This window comes from Mirounga angustirostris, unplaced genomic scaffold, assembly GCF_029215605.1.
Source record: "Mirounga angustirostris isolate CCGP_5_RB_7025 unplaced genomic scaffold, mMirAng1.0.hap1 SCAF_16, whole genome shotgun sequence".
In the NCBI taxonomy this organism is placed as follows: domain Eukaryota; kingdom Metazoa; phylum Chordata; class Mammalia; order Carnivora; family Phocidae; genus Mirounga; species Mirounga angustirostris.
This window is the reverse complement of record NW_026991724.1, coordinates 17,145,232-17,169,453: the sequence shown is the minus strand read 5'-3', so window position 1 is coordinate 17,169,453 and position 24,222 is coordinate 17,145,232. Positions and strand designations below refer to the sequence as shown.

The 24,222-nt window shown below is 39.9% G+C and overlaps 1 protein-coding gene across 1 annotated transcript in view; it reads left to right on the top strand.

The window, feature by feature from the left end:
- The window catches only part of TANGO6 (transport and golgi organization 6 homolog), a 189,609-nt gene that overhangs the window by 95,606 nt on the left and 69,781 nt on the right, over window positions 1-24,222 (top strand). Inside the window, exon 15 of the mRNA XM_045890837.2 lies at window positions 9,128-9,268. Within this exon, the coding sequence (XP_045746793.1) occupies window positions 9,128-9,268 (141 nt within the window). The remainder of the gene's footprint in view (window positions 1-9,127; window positions 9,269-24,222) is intronic.

Genomic DNA, 24,222 nt, shown 5'->3' with positions numbered 1-24,222 from the left:
GGATTGAGTCCCGCATCGAGCTCCCTGCTTCTCCCTCTCCCTCTGCTTATGCTCTCTCGAACTCTTTCTCTCTCTCTTTCAAATAAATAAACAAAATCTTAAAAAAAAATAAGGAGAATGTTAATGTCCTTTTTTACTCTTGGAAAGCTACATAAAGAGAATTAAATGAATGACATCCTGCTTCTTTAGTTCTCACCCTGGAACAGCTGAAATGTGGGTTTCTCAGAATGCGTAGGGCAGTGATTACCCTGAAAGCAGAGGTAATTGCTGTTTTCCTGTCCTTCCTTCCTCACTTCTGCCTTCAGCCAGTATGCAGGCAGCTTTGTTCGAATTTCTGCACATACAACAGAACCCTTGATGGTGGCGGCGTTCTTGCGGCTCCGTTTTCGTCAGCTCTCTGTCGCCCACAGGTGTTTGATAGAGGCAGCCCTGACAAGGTGGACTCTAAGCTTTTGGGGGCAGTTTTGAATTTTGTTTATTTATTTATTTGTTATCTCGCAGAATACGAGATTTAGGGGGCTTGCAGCGTCAAGTAGAGTGGAGGTGTTTGGGGATCACTGGTGAAAAACTGGAACTCCTGAAATTCCAAGTTCTCAATTTCCTTTTATACGGCTTCTCTGTTACCACTAATGTCAGCAGCATCTCAAGTTAGAATCATTTGTGAATTTCATTAACATCACTCACCTCCCTTTGCGACAGGCTAAATAAAGATACCAAGTAGGAATGAAGCAGTCCCTATGAAGCCCCACTAGACAAACTGTAGTCTAGAGAATTCAGGCCTTTCTCTTATGGGATGCAGTGTGCGGAGTGCCTCTTCTTCCTCTGACCTTGGAGTTCAGTAAAACGTAAATTGTATGGAGTAAGGCTGAGAGCATATACGTGAAAATGTAAGGTTCGCTACCTTTGGGGTTAGGATTTTCAAAGCTAGTATTATTCCAGCGGTTACTTTCTCCCAGGGACTGCTGCCAGGGGGCCCATGGCGTAGCCGAGTGCAGGTTTGCAATTCTGCTCTGCCATGTGCCAAATATCTTGGGTCATATTTTTCACCCATCTGTTCCTCAACTTCTCCCTTCATAAAATTAAGAATAATAATAATATCTACCTCAAAGGATTGTTGGGAGCATTAAATGGACGAATGCATGTAAAAGTGCTTAGAATGGCCTGGCATGTTGAAAACATTCAGTATATATTTGGAATCCGTCTTTGCTATTAGGTGTTTGTTTACTGTAATAGTATTTTGTGATCCAAATGGCTTCCAGCAAGTATAGTTAACTATGAGCAAATATAGATGCACTCCTTTTAACATTTCCCCTCCAAAATGGGAAGTAGAAAACAACTTAAGCAAAATACATTGGCATTATTTTAGTGTTTGAATGTATTATTATTATTTAAAGATTTATTTATTTATTTGAGAGAGAGAGTGAGAGCACAGGGTGATGTAGGGGTAGAGGGAGAATCTTAAGCAGACCCTGCCCTGAGCCCAACGTGGGGCTTGATCTCATGACCCTGAGATCACGACCTGAGCTGGACGCTTAACTGACTACACCACCCAGGTGCCCCTCGAATGTAATATTTAGATCCTGACTTAAAGAGGTAGACTCTAGGTATGGTTCTCACAAATCTTTAGCTGTTGACCGTGATAGTGTATTAGTCTAACCGGGTTTTTTCTTCAGGCCTGGGTAACACTCACTCATGTTGAATCTTTATAAATTTGTTGGGACTCTTGCTAAGTTGTTGCCACACTTAGCACAGCTCTGGAGCTGTAGAGAAACTTAACATCGAATTGGCATCCAGACGTTGTCATTTACTCTAATTACAAAGACAGACCAGCCGTCCAGTTAAATTCCCCACACTTCCTTGATTTAATAACCAACTTCCCCAGTTTGTGCAAATTCCTGGATTCTTGGAGCTGAAATTATTGTTGGCTTTCATCATAATGAAAGATCTCAAAAGTAACAACTGAAGTACCCTGCTAAGGGTATTTTCTTTCTCTCCAGGTTTTAGCCTTTTGTATCTTTCTGTCAGAGAGCTGCAAGAGAGGATAGGCACAGAACGGTGAGGGTCTTTTCGTAATCCTTTCTGTAAAAGGAAAGTTCTCCTGTGCCTAACCTCTTCTCTTACCCATTATTGTTCTTTCACTGGGCTTCCTCTATAGGTTAATATGCTTTTTATATTCTTTCTAGTTTTTAAAATAAACTTACTTTTATTAATTACTTTGAATGTAGTTTGTAATGAGTAAAAAAGCTTATCTCCTGCCCTGCTTCTTCCCCCTCACAGTTCGAGTCCCCAAAGATAACCATTCCTTTTCCACCCCTTTTTAAGTAGTTTCTTTTAGTGATTACCTTCCCATTTATAAATAAAATGCTCACACATATATTTTTTTAAGATTTTATTTATTTATTTGACAGAGACACAGTGAGAGAGGGAACACAAGCAGGGGGAGTGGGAGGGAGAAGCAGGCTTCCCGCTGAGCAGGGAGCCCGATGCGGGGCTGGATCCCAGGACCCTGGGATCATGACCTGAGCCGAAGGCAGACGCTTAACGACTGAGCCACCCAGGCGCCCCTCTTTTTTTTTTTTTTCTTTTAAAGATTTTATTTTTAAGTAATCTCTACACCAACATGGGGCTCAAACCTACAACCCTGAGATCAAGAGTCATATGCTCCACTGACTGAGCCAGCCAGGCGTCCCATATTTCTCTTGATTTAAAAAACTTTGGGCATTATCTACTCATTTTCCATATGTTGGATGAGGATTTAACGCATGCACACATGTACACACATGCACACCCGCACATGCACACGCATGTCCCTTCCCTCCCGCCATTGGCACATCACGATTTTTGGCTACATCTTTGGGCTGTATTTACTGTTGACTATTTGGGTATTGTTCATTGCTGAGCCTAGTTCAGTCTTCCTTTGACACCTCTCCCATTCTCTTTATTCTTGTTTATGGGTTTATACCCTTTTTGTCACTTAGTAGGATTTCAGGAGGAAGAGAATACAGACGTTTGTGGTCATTCTACAACACTTGATTGCAAATTCTTTTTACACTCTTGTCTCTAAAAGAAGCTGGTCTATTTTAAAAGACCATGTCCCTTATTACAGACTTTTTAAACTTATATTTGTAAAATTTATATTTGATAGATAATATATCAGATGGTTCAAAGTTCAAAAGGTACAAAAAGATACAGAATAAAAACTTTCTTCTCTCATATCTTTCCCCGTTTCCCTCCCCAAAAACAACCAATATCACGAGTTTCTTGTGTATCCTTCCAGAAATATTTTATGAGTGTATATTTCCCTTTTGTACAGAAATGGTTGAATTCTATACACATTGTTTTGCACTTTGCTTTTTACCTAACAGTAGATCTTAGAATTTATTCCATAACAGTTCTTAAAAAGCTTTTTTATTTTTTTATGGATGCATTGTATCCCATTATATGAGTGACCACAACTTAATCAGTTCTCTATTGATGAATATTTAATTTGTTTCCAGTCTTTTCTTTATCAATCGTACTATAGTGATGATTTTGTACATAAGTAATTTTCTATTTGTGCTAGTATATCTGCTAGGACAAATTCCTAGAGTTTCTGGCTTGACACAGAACTTAGAATTTTAGGCGTAATATATTTTCTTACACATGTTAGACAGGTTCTGTGAAATGTGAAATACTTGACTTTTTTTTCCCCATTCAGATAACAAATCCTTTTCTCCCTCTGTCCACCTTCACCCTACAGGGGCAACCAAAATAGATTTGAATACAAAAGGAAGCTGACATTTTGCTTCTGGCACTGGATTTCCCTTTATATTTAAGATGAGCTGTTATTTTTTCCCTTTTTCTTCTATTCTAGAAACCTAAACGGGTAGATATGAAATAACTTTTATGGTTTTTTTAATAATAACTTTTTGGGATATAATTTATATACCATACAATTCACTCATTTAAAGTGTACAATTCAGTGCTTTTAGTATATTCACAGAGTGTGTACCCATTACCACAATCAATTCTGGAAGGTTTTTATTGCTCCAGAAAGAAACTCCACATCTATTAGCGGTCACTCCCTATTTCCCCCTACCTCCTGCAGCCCTAGGTAACCACTAAATCTACTTTCTGTCTATTCTGATTTGCCTATTCTGGGCATTTCATGTAAATGGAAGCACACAATATGTGGGGTTTTGTGTATCTTACAGTTTTGTCAGCAGAAATACCTGAGAAGTTTGAGGGAATAGGTAGTTTTCCAGGTTGATGTGGGTATTTTGGGAGGTAGGTTGTTATGTGCCCAGGAGAATGAGGCAGGTTAGTTTTAAAGTGGAGATTGGCTTAGCAGGTTCTTAGGATAGAGCCAGTCAGCAAAGACATTTAAACTATCCTACAATGCAAGAATGTTGTATAAGGTAAGACTATACCTAGGCTCCTTTTACTTCTGGAGGTCTGCAGAATCACTGAACACCTTGCTGAGGAATCGTCTTGAAGTCAACACTGTTGGGATTAGAATATATTTCCGGCTTTGCAAGGAAAGTCTTTTGGGGAGATAAATGGTGGCTTCACAAAGTTGTCTGTCTCTATTTTGTTGCATAATGTACTTTCATTAATATTTTTTCACTTGAGTTAATTTGCCTATATCCTATGCTTTGCCTGAAAATACAGATCAGAATGTTTTCATGAACCCTGGCCATTTTAGGGTCACCTTTATCTTCTATGTAACTTATCTGTTAGGCCACATCTTGAAATATGTAGTCATTTTCCTGCGATCCGAGCAGGAGCAGGTATTTCTCACACAGTCATTTGGTTCTTTTTGCCAAAGGGATTGATGTGTTGTGTTTCCTTGAAGCCTGTGCTGACCCAGAAATTACCCCATTTTTAAATTACAAAGGAATTATCAAGTGCGAGGGACCAAGGGTCATGTGAAGGTTATGGCTGTGCTTCCTCAGTTGTCAAAATTCAGAGAGTTTTTCAAATAAGAAACAAAAACAGCCACACAGAATTTCATCTCTTTAATTGTTATGCAGTCTTAACCATCATGTAAGCAGTCTCACAGCTGCTTGCTCTAAGAGTAAGGAGGGAGCTGTCCTTGTCCTCTAGGGATTTATAAACTCCTAGGTAGCAGCTGTATCCTAGAAGGTAAAACTCAAACAGTCAGAGGGCCATTTGGCAGCAGTTTGGGAAAAAGGCCATCAAGAAGATAAACAATTGCTATCATGGGACTGTGGGAAGCAAGGAAACTGGGCTTTGCTATTGGCAACCTTTTAATGCAAGAGTGGAAGAATTTAAAGCTCCCTAGTGGAATTAAAAGTTTGGCATTATAGGCAAAGTACGTAAGTACGTAAATAAATAAAAATTTCAAAAAATTTTTTTCATCTGAAGAAGGATGTGTTAGGATTCCTTTGGACGAAAAAAATCAAACTGGCATACACATAAAAGGATATTTATTGATTTATGTATGCAGAGAGTCTAGTGGATGGAAATACTGTTGGATCCAGAGGCTCAAAGTGTGACATCAGGTCTCTTCCTTTTCTCCTTTCCTCTCTTGGCTTGACCCTCTTCTGTGTTGGCTTTATTTTTGGGTGTGTTTTCTCCACATAATGGCCACAGGCAGCTCCAGGCTAGTAACTTCAACAGTGGGGGCAGGGAAAAAGAGCTTATCTTTCCCAGTAGTTCCAATGTGGGCTCCAGAATTGAGTCTCATTGCCCAGTCCTGAGCCCATCATTGTGTGGGCATGGGTTGGAATGTCCTAACTGGCCTGCCTGGGATGTGAGTTTACACATGGAGGGAGAGAAAGTGGGTAGTTAGCTCCACTCAAACCACAGAGACTAAGGATAGGAAAGGGATAGTTCCCAAAGGACCACGAGGTTTTGCTAGCAGAAGACAGAGTAGATGCTGTGTGCAACCAAAATGTATGTCTGCTACAGAAAGGAAATCAAGAGCTCATTTGGTTTTGAAGTATATAGCAGGATATATTGTGAGAAGTAAATAACTATTTTCTGCTAAAGATTAATGAGAGAAAATAGGCATAAGTGATAGTAGGAGGGACTTAGAAATAAATGTTTTTCAGAAAAGCTAGATATAGATCAAAGTTTTATAAACCAAATCCCATTTTCCCACCGATTTCCATTATGAAGTCACAACTATATTCCTAAAAGGAGACAAACTTCTGATGAAAAGTAGTTATGATTGCCATAGATCTATGATGTATACCAGGCCTTTTTATCAGTGATACAGTGGCTGCCAGAACTGCACTTACCAGCTACCAGTTCACTTCTGCTTTGCACTCTTTGGAAGATTTGGAAGCTGTTTCCTTTCTCTCCCTTAGTAAACAATTTATCTTTCTCTTAGCCACAGATATTTTCCCCTATGCTAAAATATCTTTAACTCCACCTTGGACCTCCAAGAACTTCCCCATCATTTTGCATAATAGAGCTAACTACAAGTGCACTGTCATACTGTGCCAACAGGGAAACTGTCTAATTCAGGTTCTGCCACAGCCTGAAACTTCCTGAAGAGAAGAGCTTCTGCTTGTGTAAAATTGGAGGCCACATAAAGGAAGATGTGGTTTAGGACCACATACAGGGACTTCCCAGGCTTTTTGGAAGCAATGAAAAGATAGGGGTGGAGAAGGCAAAAAAGAGGCAGACAGGTGCAGCCCTCAGCAGGTGCACTGCCTTTGTGTATATCTGATTTAAATAAGAGAATGGAATCACAACCTGTAACATAGAAAATAAGGGCACCTGGGTGGCTCAGTTGGTTAAACGGCCGACTCTTGTTATCAGCTCAGATCATGATCTCGGGGTCCTGGGATCCAGCCCAGCGTCCATCCGGCTCTGCACTCAGCAGGGAGTCTGCTTCAGGATTCTCGCTCTCCCTCTGCCCCTCTTCTCTCTCTCTCAAATAAATAAATCAATCTTTTTTTTAAAAAAGGAAATAGTATGTAGACTTTGCCTGCATGAGTATCAAATTAAAATGGAAGATTGGTAAACTCAGATGAAAAATGATTAAGGATTTCTTAAGCATTTCTATTACTCTTTACCCGTCTTCTCTTTCTTAATTCCTGAAATTTATATCAGGACCGTATCTTTGAACCTTTTAATTCATTCAACAAATAGTTACTGAGCACCTGACATGTGCTGGCACTCTTCTAGACATTGAGGCTACAACAGAGAACAACAACAACAACAAAAATCCTTGACTTTGTAAAGCTTACATTCTAAGGAGGAGAGCAGTCAATAAACAAACAGATACTGTATATAACATGCCAGATAATAATAGGTGCTAAGAAGAAAAGTGAAGCAGGGCGAGGGGGATAAAGAGTGGTAGGGGAAGGAGGCTGCCATGTTATATGTGCTAAGTATGATATTTGAACAGAGACACCGTGGGGTTTGGGGAGCAAGCCGTAAGGCTACCTGGAAGAGGAGCAGCCTAGGCAGAGGATACCAGGGGAAGACCATGGGCCTGGAGCAGCTTGGTCTACTCTAAGAACAGTGAGTAGGCCAGAGTGTCTGAGGACAGTAAAAGATGGTAAAAGTGAGGTCGGAGAGTGAACAAAGGCAGGTGGGGGTGGGGGGTTGCTCATATTCAGGGGAGAAGGGAAACCACTAAGGGCTTTGGGCAGAAGAATGATGGGGCCTGACTTGTTTTAACCAGATGGTTCCAGCTGCAGTGAGGGTATAGGGTAAAATCAGAGAGACCAATTGAGGAAAAAAAGAAAAGCAGCAGGCCACACATGATGGACCAGAGTAGTTGAGGTAGAGGTGATACAAAGGAGCATTTTCCTCCTGAATATATTTTGAGACCTGTATTTCCTTCCTTTGTTTTTCTTTTCTTCTTCCTTACTATTCTTTAGAAGTCTATAACATTTTCCATTCAAGTAACAGAACTTGTATTAATATAGTTTTGAGACCAGGGGCTTTATTTCTGATCCTATCTTGGGTCATATCTACCCCCCCTCTCTCCACCTCTGTGAAGTTTGCCTAATATGGGGCGGGGCTCAGATAATTACCCATCTAGGAGGTACTGGCATGATGGCAGAAGGGATCAGCACGTACAGCAGTCCCCACTTATCTGCACTTCTGCTTTCCACAGTTTCAGTTACCTGCGGTCACCTGTGGTCTGGAAGCAGATAAACCTCCTTCTGACTAATCATCAGAAGGTCAGTTGTAACCTGTCACAATGCCTGTGTCTTTTACCTCACTTTATCTCATCACGTAGGCATTTTATTATCTCACTTCTTTACAAGAAGAAGGGTGTGTGGAGTACAATAAGATATTTTGAGAGAGAGATACCCCATTCACATAACACTTATTACATTATATTGGTATAATTGTTTTATTTTATTATTAGTTATTATTGTTAACTTCTTACATTGCCTAATTTATAAATTGAACTTTATCAAAGGTAAGTATGTATGGGAAGAAACATAGAATATAGATTGTTTGGAGCTATCTGCAATTTCATGCATCCACTGGGGGTCTTGGAACCTATTCCCTCCAGATAAGGGTGGCGGGGGGGCTACTCCCATACTTGGAATATGGACTCAAGAGCAGGACCTTCCCCATTTCTGATCAGGGAACTCAGCCATAAATAATCATGGGTCTCCTACTGATCACGCCCAGAATGCTCTGAAGATATTTCCTTGTGGAAATTACTCTCCTCGTTGACAGTTTTACAGAGAATAATCATATTGGAAAAGAGAACTGCAGCAGAGACAGGATATTCGACTGATATGCTGGCAGGGATGATGCTAGTCAGAGAACCTTAGTCTCAGACTTGGAGGGCTCCCTAGAGGGTATTTAATCTAGTCTTCTCCTGCTGCTGTGTGAATCCCTGCCACAATATGTAATCATCTAGCCTCTGCTTTTAGACTCTAGAATCCATAAATCATAGAATGTCAGTGCTGGAAGTGATCTTAGAGATCGTACAGGACTGAGACCGGAAGAATCCAGGCGTCTGAACTCCCAGACCCATGTTCTTTGCACTCACTGTGTTGTCATCCAAATAAAGGGCAGCCCTTCCTGGTAGAATTGCAGAGGTGGGTTTAAGTGTCTCAGTGTTGATCCCATCACAGGTTGTCTGGGTTTATTTGCCTTCCAATTTTAAATCATAATCCTTTCTTTTTATTTTTAACCCCAGGGGTTGCCCTGCTCTCAGATGCATACCCTGAGAAAATCTTGCTTGGCTTGTTGGCTCAGTATGACAGTGATGAAGACAAGCACACACCGGAGACCAGAATGAAAGTCGGGGAAGTCCTGATGCGAACTGTCAGAGCATTAGGTGAGTTTTCCATCGTCTGGAAAAGGGGGCAGTATGGCTTTGGAACCAAAGTCTATGTACGTTGGAGGTTTCTTATGCTCGCACAGTGAGGACTGTTTTGGGGCTGAGATGAGCTACACCCGCCAAGGGCTTGGCAGCAGTAGTGCCCATTTTCCTACCACTGCTTGGTCTCCTCTCCTGAGCTATGTTGGGACCTGATTTTCATTGGAGCTGGAATGGAAAGTTTCACACTTGCTGAGCAGCAGCAAGCATAAAAAGAAGAGGAATGTCAGACAGGGAAGGCATAGCACCAGCTCTTGTTGAATGGCTACTGTTTGCCAGGTTGTCTGCAAATATAATCCCGTCTAATTTTCCCAATAAATCCTATAGAGAGGCTGTTGTTAGACCCATTTATAGGTGAGGAAATTGTGGTACGGAGACCTTTAGCAGTTTGTCCAGGACTCATTCAGCTGGTAAATAAAGTGGTGCTAAGAATTGAACCCACCAACTCAAAGGAAATTGCTCCAGACTGCATAAGCTGAGAGTAGTAAGAGCATGAGCTCTTGAGTCACAGTGCCTGGGTTCCAATCCCAAACTGCTGCTTGTTGGCTCTGTGACCATGGGAACGTTTCTTAACCTCTTGGTGCCTCAGTGTCCTAGTGTATAACGTGAAGATATTAATAGCACTTATGTCATAGGGCTCTTGTAAGGATTAAATAAGGTAATAATTAGAATAGTGTTTGGCATACAGTAGAGACTCAATAAATTTTTATTTTTGCTAAGAAGAAAGATTGCTTTCTTAATTTTTTAAAGATTTATTTGAGAGAGCACGAGCACACAAGCAGGGGGAGGGGCAGAGGGAGAGGGAGAAGCAGACTCCCCACTGAGCGGGGAGCCCGATGCGGGACTCGATCCCAGGACCCTGGGATCATGACCTGAGCTGAAGTCAGACGCCCAACCAACGGAGCCATCCAGGAGCCCTGAAAGATTGCACTTTTTTTTTTAAAGAAAAGAAATACTTTATTATTGAGTGCCCTTAAGGGACTAGAATATGAGATACTGGAGAGTAAGGACAAAGAAAACAATTGTTCACTCTAAAGGTAGGGGTTAAATTAAGATATACTAATGAATTTCTCCATAAGCCAGTACATATACTTTTGATATTTTTATATCGAGCTGTATAACATAGAATTAGGAGGGGTTTCTTTAACTTGCATTACGTAAACTTAGCCACGGACTGCTATACTGAGTATAGATAGCTTGAAGCCTTGAAATAAGGCAAACCAGTCATTTAAGTGTGGACCAGTGGTATACAGTATCCATTTAGTAATTCCACCATGTATCCAATAGCGTGTGACCTAAGGCAGAAAAAGAAGTGATCTCAGCTTTAGTTTGGCTAATTTGCCTGCAATGAAGAAATCACACTGAATTTTTCTTTCACCAGCATTCAAAGGATTTACAAAGATTCTGCCTAACCATGCATCATTTCTTTGGACATAGCCCTGAATTTTCCTAGTTTCTGGGTGTCCCTCCTGGCTAAAGAAGAGGACCTAGATCTCTAACCACTTAAATTTTTTTATTAGTGAAAGAAGAATATCATGAGAGTGAAATTTTTTTTAAAATGTTTTCCACTCTTTAAAGAAAGACCAACTTTCTGTATTTGCCTTAGTCCTAAATATGAGCCTGAAAACATACCAGACAACTGCACCATTACAAGAAATCATTCTCTCACAGGAGGTGTGAATTTTAAGCTTAAAGTATTGCAGGGTCAAGTGCAACCTCTGACTTCTATTTGCATGTATCATTGGGATTATCAGAGCCAAGAAGGAATGTATGCCATACACAGAGTACATCAGCATAACATGTATTTTTTCTTTGTAATTTCTGGTAAACCTCTACCATTGGGATGATGAACAATGAAAATACACATTTCTCAGTCTCTACTGGCCAGGGGTAGAGGTGGAGATGAAGGACTGGGTTGAGTGGGAGAGGGGCCTGACTCCTCCTTACATGTTCCTATAATTAGCCCAATTTCCAAAACAGTCTTTTGGCATTTCAAAGGAAACTCCATCAATTCTCAAAGTTCTAATGTTTCTGTAGCCTACTCTTCCAAGGAGCCAGCCATAAGACATTGCCTTAGCTTTAACTGCTAATTTCTAATTCATATTACCAGCTTGTCCAAGTGCGTAGATGAGGTGGCTTGTTGAAATCCTTTACGTGAAATTAAAGCCCATTTTTACAGCGCAGCCAGTATTCTTAGTTTACTAGTGATGTGGAAATCCTTGTGAACAGCTACTCTGTAAGACTTCCCTAGAAAGTACCCTCGTTTTATTGGCCCAGGCCTTGCTCTCTCCCCACCCCAGCGCTTCTTGGCAGCAGGGGGAGCCCCACAGAACAAGGCCCACAGGTGGGAGCCCGGCGCAGGACACAGAAAGCTCCTCTTGGCGTCATGTCTGGTTCCCTAACCATGCCTGCTTGTCGTCCTACCACTAGACAGTGGTGAAAAGCAGGAGCTTTACTTCTTTCCATTTTTAAAAACTAAGCTATCACATACACACAATGACGTATATAAAGTACACTCACGTCAATATAGAAAACTTTGGTAACCCATAAAGTCTCCTTTTGTCCCTTCCTAGTCTATACCTGCCCCAGAGGTAAGCACTATTCTAACTTTTTACCATCATCAATTTCTTTTGATTGTTCTTGAACCTCATTTTAATGGAATTAAATCTCCATATTTAAGGCATGCTAATAGATCTAGACACGTGGGTAAATTCGGGTCCAATCTGGGGGATTAAGAATACTTCATAGGCATGATGTATACTGTCTTTCCTGTTGTGTCACAATAGGAGGCACATAATGTCTGGTTTTCTCACTTTACTGATGTTGAGATTGATTAGTGGTGTTTCTGGGCAGGTACATCTGTTATAAACTTCCGCATCAACCTTCCTCCTCGTGCTTTTAAGTAACTTTTGATAATTGTAGCCTAGATCCATTATTTCATAGGGGTTATATTTTTTTTACACATTAAGAAAATGGGTACAGAGAGGGTTACTAATTTGCCTAATGTCACACAGCTAATTATGGTGGATCCAGAATTTGAATCCAGACAGTCTGACTCCAGACCTAGTCTCTTACCCAAAACACCCTTGCATCCTGAACATTCTCCCATGTCATTAAGCATCTTTTTCCTGTCATTAACATGGACATTTTCCACATCCTCTATAATTTTTAATGATTACATGATATACCATTTGAATGTACCATAATTTTTTCAGCTGACCAACGTACAGGTTGTTCCAAGTTTTTGCTATTATGATTTACATTAAGATGAATATTCTTGTAGCTAAACTTTGTGCAGATTCATGATCATTTCCAAGGAAGAATTTCTAAAAGAAGGATTTGTTAAAAGTATGTGCATATTTTGTTTTTATTTATTTATTTATTTTTAAAGATTTTATTTATTTCAGAGAGGGAGAGAAAGAGAGCAAGCATGAGTAGGGGTAGGGGGAGAAGGAGAGGGAGAAGCAGACTCCCCACTGAGCAGAGAGCCTGATGCGGGCCTCGATCCCAGGGTGCTGGGATTATGACCTGAGCCGAAGGCAGACGCTTGACTGACTGAGCCACCCAGGCTCCCCAAAAACATGTGTATACTTTTAAAGATATTTATTGCTAATTTGTCTTCCAGGGAGACTGTGCCTGTTTATTTATTTATTTATTTAAAATTTTAATTTGAGTATAGTTGACATACAATGTTACATTAGTTTCAAGTGTACAACATAGTGATTTGACAAGTTTATACATTAATCTGTGCTCACCACAAGTGTAACTACCATCTGTCACCATATAACACTATTACAGTATCATTGACTATATTCCTTATGCTGTGCCTTTTGTTCTCGTGATTTACTCATTCCGTAACTGGAAGCCTGTACCTCCCACTCTCCTTCCCCCATTTTGCCCATCCCCCTGAGATTGTGCCAGTCTCAATTTCAGTGTTTGAGAATATTTGTCTGTACCCTCATCAGTACTATATATGCTATGTATTACCATTTTTTATGAAACACATGTATATAAAGAAATGCTATCTTGTTTTGATTTCCATTAATTCATTTGATAAGGTTAAACATTTTTCATGTATTTATTGGCTAAATTGTATGTGTGTGAATTGTCTGGTCCTGTTCTTTCTCCTTTTTTTTTTTTTTTTAAGATTTTATCTATTTATTTGACAGAGAGAGATAGAGAGAGCACAAGCAGGGGGAGTGGGAGAGGGAGAAGCAGGCTTCCCGCCGAGCAGGGAGCCCGATGCGGGGCTCGATCCCAGCACCCTGGGATCATGACCTGAGCCGAAGGCAGACGCTTAACGACTGAGCCACCCAGGCGCCCCTAATTTCTACTTTTCAATGTAGAAAATATTGTGGAAAGATCTTGGTTTAGTTTCTTTTATTTAAGGAACTATTTGGTTTTTTATTGTACTTTTAGAAATTGAATCTTAACACATTACAAAATTACCAGTCACTCCAAATGTTTCTCCATATGTTTCCTCCTATATGGCCCAATGTTGATGTTGACAATAACCTGGGGACCATTATATGTCAATGCATTTTTTAAAACTTCTTTTAAAAATATAACAGTGAATTACTGTGCCCAAGATAATGAATTGGTAATTGGGACATTACTTGAAAAGTAGAATTAAAGCAAAGGGAATTGGATACATATATGAGGGTATTTCCTTCTGAGACTGCCCTGAGCATTATTCTGGATCTGATGTAGACTACACAGCTTTCTCACATATGCCAGATGCCATGTCTGCTTTCTCTTCAGCAGGGCTGAACAAACATTACCCTGTTCTTCTTTGTTCTTTAGATTAGTGATTTTCCAATAGGGGAGTAGGGGAAGACTTCTGCCCCCTAGGAGACATTGGCAATATCTGGAGACATTTTTTTTTTAAGATTTTATTTTATTTTTTTTTTATTTGTCAGAGAGAGAGAGAGAGAGCACAAGCAGGGGGAGCGGCAGGCAGAAGGAGAAGCAGGCTCCCTGCTGAGTGGGGAGCCCGATACGGGACTTGATCCCAGGACCCTGGGATCATGACCCGAGCTGAAGGCAGCTGCTTAACCAACTGAGCCACCCAGGCGTCCCTCCGGAGACATTTTTAATTACTACAACTGGGGGCATGGGGATGTTACTGGCATTTAATGGGTATAAGCCAGGGATGCTCCTAAACATCCAGCAATGTATAGGACAGTCCCTTACAATGAAGAATGAACTGGCCCAGAATCTCATTAGGGCCCCTTGTTGATACACCCTGTTGTAGAGCTCATGTGGACCAATCTGTTTCTGCTTTATAACATTACTCATATGTGCTAGTTAGATCCAGGACTGCCACATACAATTATGCAGGTTGTTCACAGCCCCCTAAAAATTCCAAAAGGCATTATTGTATGAGTGGTGTACCCTGGAGTTGTGCAGTACTCAACCTGCGCAGTCATCCTGGTGGCCTTGATTAAATTCTAGCCTATCCCCTGTCTCTGTTACATTTTAGGTTGCCATCTCACTAAAAAGTTATTCATTCCTTTCTGTAATGTATTTATACATCCTTTCAGATGTGGAAGCTTCTGCACATGGCTAATCTTACCTATTTTTTTTTTTAAAGATTTTATTTATTTATTTGAGAGAGAGAATGAGAGAGAGAGAACACATGAGAGGGGATAGGGTCAGAGGACGAAGCAGACTCCCCGCCAAGCAGGGAGCCCGATGCGGGACTCGATCCAGGGACTCCAGGATCACGACCTGAGCTGAAGGCAGTCGCTTAACCAACTGAGCCACCCAGGCGCCCCTAATCTTACCTATTTTATACCAATCTTATGAGCATAATTTTTAGTGATATCTTTTCTGATGTCTGCTGAATTTGGGAATTGTCCTTCTTCAAGCCTGTGGCCACCGTTGAGGTGATTATATATGCCTTCTACCCTTTGTTGCCTTCCTTTGGCATTTAATGGACCATAATATGAGCTCAAGTAGATTTTTAAATTATCCCTTATATTTAGGGAAGATTTTGTATACTTTGCTAATATTTATTTTATATTCTAAGGAAAAAGAAAAAAACAGATGAAATTGCCTTTTATTTGTATGTGGCTCTCATTTGAATCCAAAGTTGGATCAGAAGTCCTTGATGGAAAAACAGTTTCCACCTCTTCCCATAGTAATACCCAAATGTTCTCTGAATTCTAACTTAATTTCCTCCTTTTTTCAAGTTCTAAATCATATAAATTCCTGGGTTATTTGGTAGCTCTTATTAATGCTCAAAGTTGTATGTGTATCTTGAGTATCATTTTTTTTTCTTAATTTGGGGGTATCAATGTAGTTCAGTTCAGAAACATTTTTTTAAAGATTTTATTTATTTATTTGAGAGATAATGAGAGAGAGCACACAATCAGGGTGGAGGGGCAGAGGAAGAGGGGGAGGCAGACTCCCCTGCTGAGCAGGGAGCCTGACGTGGGGCTCTATCCCAGGACCACAGGATCATGACCTGAGCCTAAGGCAGCCACTTAAATGACTGAGCCCCCCAGGCGCTCCTCAGAAACATTTTTTGATCAGCTACTGGATGGCATGTTCCTTACCTGGGGCTGGAAATAGGGACATGAAAAAGCCGCATTCTCTTCCTGCAAGGAGCTTATAGTTTAGAAGGAGAGAATGACTCATACACAGATCATCTCTGTTAGGTGACCTGCTTGTGAAGGGTATTGTGGGAGCACAGGGGAAATGGTCTTTGTCCTTTTTCTTCTTAAGATCCTGCAGTTGAATGTGGCAGTATGCTACAAGACTACATCAGTTCCTCATCCTTATCTCAGCACAGCAGAGGTCAGTTTTTGAAAAATAGCTTTTGTCTGATAGTTTGCAGAGATTTTCGACTCACAGCTTAGATCTGAATTAAGGTAAAAAGGTAGGTTGGACATGTGTATAATTGGATAGTCTGGGAGTTGAGCATTTATAGATTTCGGCAGCAATAAACAACAGTCAAGGATTAGAGTTTTCATATTTTAAAGGAGAAATTTTCAGCGGAATTCAGAGGATCAAATGAAATGCTTCTTGCCAAATCTGCCTACATTAGCATCAATATAGTTCAATTTAACAAATATTTGAATTAATGTCAATTGGAAATACTAATCTGGCCAGATTTGAAGGTTGAAGCCCAGACTGAGTAATTTTTTTCGTCATCTTCTTTCTTTTTTCTTCCTCATGTCATTATTTTTGAGAGGTGTGACTTTAAAATCTATTTATAGACCCTTTCTCCTCCTAATAGTTTCAGTAATACATGGTCATTTTGGACAATTTGGAAAATATTAAAAAGTATAAAAAAGGAAGTGATCACTGATGGTTTTATGATTCGGAAATAACCACTCTTGGGGTGCCTGGGTGGCTCAGTCGTTAAGCGTCTGCCTTCAGCTCAGGTCATGATCCCAGGGTCCTGGGATCGAGCCCCGCATCGGGCACCCTGCTCCGCGGGAGGCCTGCTTCTCCCTCTCCCACTCCCCCTGCTTGTGTTCCCTCTCTCGCTGTGTCTCTCTCTGTCAAATAAATAAATAAAATCTTAAAAAAAAAAAAAAAGAAAAGAAATAACCACTCTTTGTTTACATTTTGATGTTTCCTTCTAGTTTCTTTTTCTTTCTCATAAGTGTAATTATACCATATGTATACTGCTTTCTTTCATATAACATTACTTATAAGCACTTTTCCATGTCATTAGTTTTTGAAAATATAAGATTTATTCGTTGTATTCTAATTAATAACTTGAATTTATCATAATTTTATTTAATTATCTTTTAGAAAGATTATTGTTTAATTAGGTTGTTTCCAGTTCAGTTCCTTACTTTATGAAGAACTTTATGAGGATTATGAGGTATGCTATTGATTATTCTTATACATAAATTCTTTTGGTAAATCATTAATTCTTTCCTTAGGATTGGGTCCTACAAGGGAAATTACTAGGTCCAAGTATATGCATGCATTTAAGGCTCTTGATATTCAGTGCTAAGTTGCCCTCCAGAAATGTGTGTTCTTGTCAGCAGTGAATGAGACTGCTAAGGTCTCACAGAGAAAACTTTTTCTGTGGCTTCAGACCAGACTTCTAACCCTGACCAGCCATCTCCAAGATGTGTACCTTTGCTCCCAGAATGAAGGGAGGAACCTGTCAGAGAATGTTGGCCCATGGGTGGGTGGATGGTAGGAAAAAGATGGGAGGGGGAAAGGGAAGGAGGGAGAAAGCAGGGAAGGATTGACTGATGGATGGAAGTGGATGCATGACTCAGTGTGAACCCACTGGTGCTCCAGAAGAGCAACTCAGATCTGGCAGTGTTATCATGATATACAAAGAACAGTACTCAATTATTTTTAGAGGCAAAACGTAGTCTTCTAATCAGCAAGCTCAGACAAGTTCCAGTTTACTCTAGGTCAGAAACTTCTAAAAAATAAGAGCGAAATAGAATGCCATATTCATGTTGCTCCATCTAAAGAAGAGTTTACCTTCAGTGAACTCTGTAGGAAAGATCAGGAATTAATATTTGGAATCAAGAAATCAGGGGAGAGAACTAAATCTCATTTCTTTATTGGAGTATGCTATGGCAAGTAGAATGTCACCCAGGAATACTTGGGCAAAGCAGCTTATATTTCTAGGTTAAAAGGCACCTTTTCTCAAATTACTCTATATTCCAAGAAAAGGGTGGGTCCTGGGCTTGAAGGTGTATTTCTCACTCTTAAAGCCTGTAAAACACCCTTATTTAACGTGCTCTGTCAACTTTTCCATATCATCTGCTTAATTTTTAGGTTTTAGTTTAGCACTTGGCCACCTCAGAGTTCATCCAAGTGGTGAGCAACCCATGATCCCATCCAGCTCCAGGATGAAGCCCATAATCTGACTTTAGAAAACCTATTGCGTTGGGACGCCTGGGTGGCTCAGTTGGTTAACCATTTGCCTTCGGCTCAGGTCATGATCCCAGGGTCCTGGGATCGAGTCCCATATCAGGCTCCTTGCTCACCAGGGAGCCTGCTTCTCCCTCCACCTGTCATGTTCCCAGAGAGGAGTAAATTCAACCCCAGATTCTGCTCTGAAAACCATCTTCTTCTAGCCAGTTGTAGAAGATAAAGGAAAATGAGCTAGTTGGATTTTTCTAGGAGGCTACTCTGATTTCCACTTGGCTTGCCTTGGGAATTAAGATGAGGAGAGGAACTTTTAAATGGCTATAATATTTTAGAGTATGGATGTAATACTCTTTGACAGTTGACACTGTTTATTCAACCATTCTTCTGTGCTTTGACCTTCAGTTTTTTCTGTTTTGTATTTCCTATGGCATGCAGCAATGCAATATAAATTCTCATATGTATGCCAACAGAAATATGTATTAATATGTATATATGCACGTTACATATATATGTGCATGCTGAAGTACTGGGCCTTTATTTCTGGAAGATTGATATTTGCCTAAGTGGAATCACTGGCTCAAAAACTGTTTAAATTTTAAATTGTTTATATGCTGACAGATTACTTACTAAAATTGTGAGTGAGGTATGACTTTTTGGACCCCCTGCTATGTCTCTTGTCAGAGAAAAATATCTTTTGAAAATTGTGTTTTTCAAAGGGAGCAGACTAAGAAGGTTCTTTTTTATGTGTTATTTTGTTTGTCTTCATTGCAATGGGGAAAAACGTCTTGTTTTAAGAAATACATTATTAATACATTTTGCTATTAAGTAATTTACAAGACTAGTCAAGGAATGACAAATCAGCCTTAGAAGTATCTTACTCAACAACATTTGTTTAAAGGTGCAGCATTATATCATTCACTTCAAGAGCATTCTAATTAGGTAGTTTCCAGAAATAGTTTAACTTTCAATTTAATGGTTAAAAAATTTTACTTTATGGGCTTTTTCTTTCATAATATATGTTTTGGTTTTCTTCTGTGTCATAAACAACCCCAGAATTTAATGGTTTAAAATAACCACCGTCATTTGTTCAGAATTCTGTAATATGTGTAAACCTTGGCAGGGACAGCTCATCCCTGCTTCACATGGCATTGTCTGGGTTCACGTGGCGCTTCTGCTGCATGTGGTGTGGCCTGGGCCCACCCGGGAGGTTACACTCAGCTGGAATCCTGACCGGGGCAGCTTAGTGCTCTTCCACATGGCTTTGCTCTGTCCCTGCAGGTGGACACTCATTTGGTAATCTAGACCAAACTCCTTTTCAGCATGGTGAATGGTTTCCCAGAGAGCAAAAGCAGAAGCTACCATGCCTATTAGGAGCTAAATCTGGAACTGGCTTAGTATGACTTCTGCCACATTCTCTTGCCAAAGTCAGTCACAAATCCAGCCCAGGTTCAAGGAGAGGGGAAGTAGTCTCTAATTTATTATGAGAGAAACAGCATTGTGTTCAAGGATGGTGCGTTGGCAACCATATCCGTATATTAACTACACACTACCGAAAGTAGTGCATGCTTTTGGCTACAAGCCTAACAATACAAATATATAAGGGAAAATCAGTCTCTCCCAAACATTAGTTACATTTACTATTCTTACCTCCCAAGGTAAACAATGATAATAATTTGGTATACATTCTGTCATACCTTTCCCTGTGCTCCTATAGATGTATGCAAACATGTATGGGCTTTTCCCTTCTTTTACAAGAACAGATTTTAATACTATTACTTTTACTCTTACTATTATTACATGCTATTAATCTGTACTTTGCTTTCCTTGAAATCAACTTTACCAAGGTAAACTTTACATACAATAAAGTGCTCCCATTTTAAGTGTGCATTTCAATGAGGTTTGATATAAATCCATGTAACCATCACTGCAGTTAAAGTAGAGAACATTTTCATCACCTCAACAAGTTCCTCTGTGCCTAAATTATCTCCCATTCCACACCCCACCCCAGGAAACCACTGATGAATTCTCTTACCATATATTAGATCTGTCTTTTCTAGAGTTTCATGTAACTGGAATTATACAATGTATACCCCCTTGTGTCTGATTTCTTTTGCTCAACATAGTGACTTTGAGATTCATCCACATTGTTGTATCTGTCAGTAGTAGTTCACTACTCTTTATTGCTAGGTAGTATCACTATATGAATGAAACACAATTTGTTCACACATTTCTATTGATGAACATTCAGGTTATTTCTAGTTTTGAGCTATTATGAGTGTGGTTGCTATGAACATTCTGGTACAAGTCTCTGTGTGAATGTATGTATATTTTTTCTCTTGGTTAAGTACCTAAGAGTAGAATTGCTGGGTCATACAATATATGTATAAGAAACTGCCAAAACTGTTTTCCAAAGTAGTTGTACCATTTTACATTATGACCAGCAATGTATGAAAGGTCCAGTTGCTCCATATCCTTGCCAACACTTGGTATAAATATATATATATATTTTTTAGTTTTTAGTCATTTTAGTGGCTCTATAGTGGTATTTCATTGTGGTTTTAATATGTATTTCCCTGATGACTAATTATGTTGAGCACATGTCTTTTTATGTGCTTATTTTCTATTCATGTATCTCTTTTGTGAAGTAACTGTTCAGATCTTTTTCCATTCTTAATTGTATTATTTCTTTTTATTGCATCATAAGGGTCCTTTATATGGAGTGGGTACAAGTCCTTTGTTAGATATATATATTTTGCAAACTTTTCTCCCAGTATTTCCTTAAATGGTGTCTTTTTGAAAAGCAGACATCAATTTTTTAGTTAAATTAGGTTATATTTTCTAGCTCATTTACAGCTTTTTTTTTTTTTTAGATTTTTCTTTCTTTTTTTTTTTTTTATTTGAGAGAGAGGATGAGAGGAGAGAGAGAGCACATGAGAGGGGGCAGGGTCAGAGGGAGAAGCAGACTCCCTGCCGAGCAGGGAGCCCGATGCGGGACTCGATCCCAGGACTCCAGGATCATGACCTGAGCCGAAGGCAGTCGCTTAACCAACTGAGCCACCCAGGCGCCCCGATTTACAGCTTTAAAAACAAATGCATTTAAAATTTTAATGCCAACAAAAAAATTAAATTTGTGACAGTATTTTATTTTTTTATTATTATGTTCAATTAGCCAACATGTAGTACATCATTAATTTTTGATGTAGTGTTCAACAGTTCATTAGTTGTGTATAAACACCCAGTGCTCATTACCACACGTGCCCTACTTAATACCCATTACCCAGTTACCCCATCCCCCCGCCCCCCCTTCTGTAACCCTCAGTTCGGTTCCCGAATATGACGTATTTTAATATGATGATATATCATGTTTTGCTAAAATTAAATCACTGCCCACAATGTGAATATTTTGACATCATAGTGGAGAATTTTTTGAGATCAGCATGTCCAAATTATTACGTGCTGTAAGTTAAACCCTTACTCTCATATATTCTCTCTCTATAAACTATTGCAAAACCCTCGGGTTCTGAAGCAAGGCTGCCTGCATTCAAATCCTTGAGTTTTGAGTGTCTGGCCATAAGCAAGCTACTTACCATCTCTGCCTCAGTTTCCTCATCTGTAAAATGATCATCATAATAACACCTACTTCATAGAGCTCTAGTGAGGCTTACAGGAATTAATAAGGGTAAAGTGCCAGGTATATAATAAACACTCCATGCTAATTATTACCTTGTATTACCTCAAGCTCTAAGTAGTAACTCTGCAAGGACTGAAGCCTCAGGCCAATAGGGACACTAGACAGTAGCGGGTAGAATTTCAACTTCCTCAGGAAAACAAGAACTGAACCAAAACCAGCCTTCTAGCATACAGCCGGGAACCAGGTTTGTACTACTCACTACACACATAAGAATGAACTACAGTAACCACTGGGAACAAGCTTCTCTCTTGGAGGATCAACCAAGACACACCCACCCCCAGACCCTACTCACTGGTGACTAGGACTTATTTCTAGTAATTTCCCAAGGATGAAGACCCCTGAAGTACAACTGCTTCTGATTTGGGTCGCCTGCATCATCAGTTTCTTCTTTCTACTGAATTATTTCCATCTACATATAAACATTACTTAATAGATATATATTTTAAAGATTTTATTTATTTATTTGACAGAGAGAGAGAGAGCACAAGCAGGGGGAGCGGCAGGCAGAGGGAGAGGGAGAAGCCGGCTCCCTGCAGAGCAGGGAGCCAGACATGGGGCTCGATCCTAGGACCCCGGGATCATGACCTGAACCGAAGGCAGTCGCTTAACCAACTGAGCCACCCAGGCGCCCACTTAATATATTTTTATTTTATTTTATTTATTTATTTATTTATTTATTTATTTATTTATTTATTTATTTATTTATTTATTTATTTTTAAAGATTTTATTTATTTATTTGACAGAGAGACACAGCGAGAGAGGGAACACAAGCAGGGGGAGTGGGAGAGGGAGAAGCAGGCTTCCTGCGGAGCAGGGAGCCCAATGCGGGGCTTGATCCCAGGACCTGGAATCATGACCTGAGCTGAAGGCAGACGCTTAACGACTGAGCCACCCAGGCACCCAATATATTTTTAAACATATAAACAAAACATTTCTTTGAGCCCTGTATCCCCTTCTAACTATTGCCGTATTTCTCTGGTCTCATTCACAGTAAAACTCTTAGAAAAAGTTGTCTGGATTTGCTTGCTGCACTTCCTCCCACACCATTTTCTTAAGTCGTTCCAATGGTACTTTTCATCCTCAACATTCCCTTATCAACCAAAATAGTAAGCCATTGACCCCTTCTTCATCCCTATATTACCTAATCACCCAGTAGCACTTGATGCATTTGGCCACTGCTTCCTTTTTGAAATACCTTCTTCCTCTCTGGGCCTCCCAGACAGAAGGGTTGCCTGATTCTCCTCTTACCTCATGGTTGTTTTTCTCAGTCTTCCTTGCTGGCTTGTCCCCCATGACCAGATCTCCAAAGGTCAGAATCACCAAGGGCTCTGTCCTTAGTCCTGTCCTCTTTTCGGTGCACACAGTGCTACTTATTACCTGGTCAGTCTAGCTAGACGTGTATTGATTATAATAACATTTTTTTTTTCCCAGAACCAGCCTTTAATTAATTTTCTCTATTGTCTTTTGGTTTTCTGTTTTATTGGTTTTCTGTCCTATCTTCAATATTTCTTTCAGTATTAGTTATCTTTTGCTATCAAACAAATTACCTCAAAACTTAACCAGATTAAAACAACATTTCTCTCACAGTTTCGGTAATGCAGGAATCCAAGCATGGCTTAACTGGGTGTCTAGCCTCAAAGACTCTCACAAAGCTGCACTTAAGGTGTTGACTGGGCTGTGGTCTCATCTGAAGAATAAACTGATCACAGAGCCATTTTCAGGCTCGCTCACGTAGTTGGTAGGATTCAGTTGTTGATGAGCTATTGGGCTGAAGGCCTCAGTTCTTTGCTGACTGTTGACCTGCAGCCTCCCTCAGTTCTTTGCCATATGGGCCTCTCCATAGGGCAGTGTAGTACAGCCTGGCAGTTAACTTTCACCAAATTGAGCAACCAGGAAAGCAAGGGAGGGCAAGCAAGATGGAAGTGTTAGTCATTTTGTAACCGAATCTTAGAATGGATTTCCCATCGCTTTTGTCACAGCCTGTTTGTTATAAGTGAGTCACTAGGTTCAACCCCAATTCAAGAGGAGGGAATTACACAAGGCAGGAATATTAGGAGATGGGAATCATAGCGTACCATTTTAGAGGTCTCGTACAACACCTTCCTTCTATTAACTTTTGGTTTAATTTGTTTACTTTGTTTCTTAAGGAGGAAGCTTAGATCACAGATTGTGGACCTTTTTTTTTTTTTTCCTAAAGTAAGCATTAAAAACTACAAATTATCCTATAAGAACTATGTTAGCTTCATTCCATAAATTTTGATGTGTTTTCATTTTTATTCATTTCAAAATATTTTCTAATTTTGCTTGTGATCAATGTTTCTACCATGGATTACTTAAAAGTGTGATGTTTGTTGTTTAAAC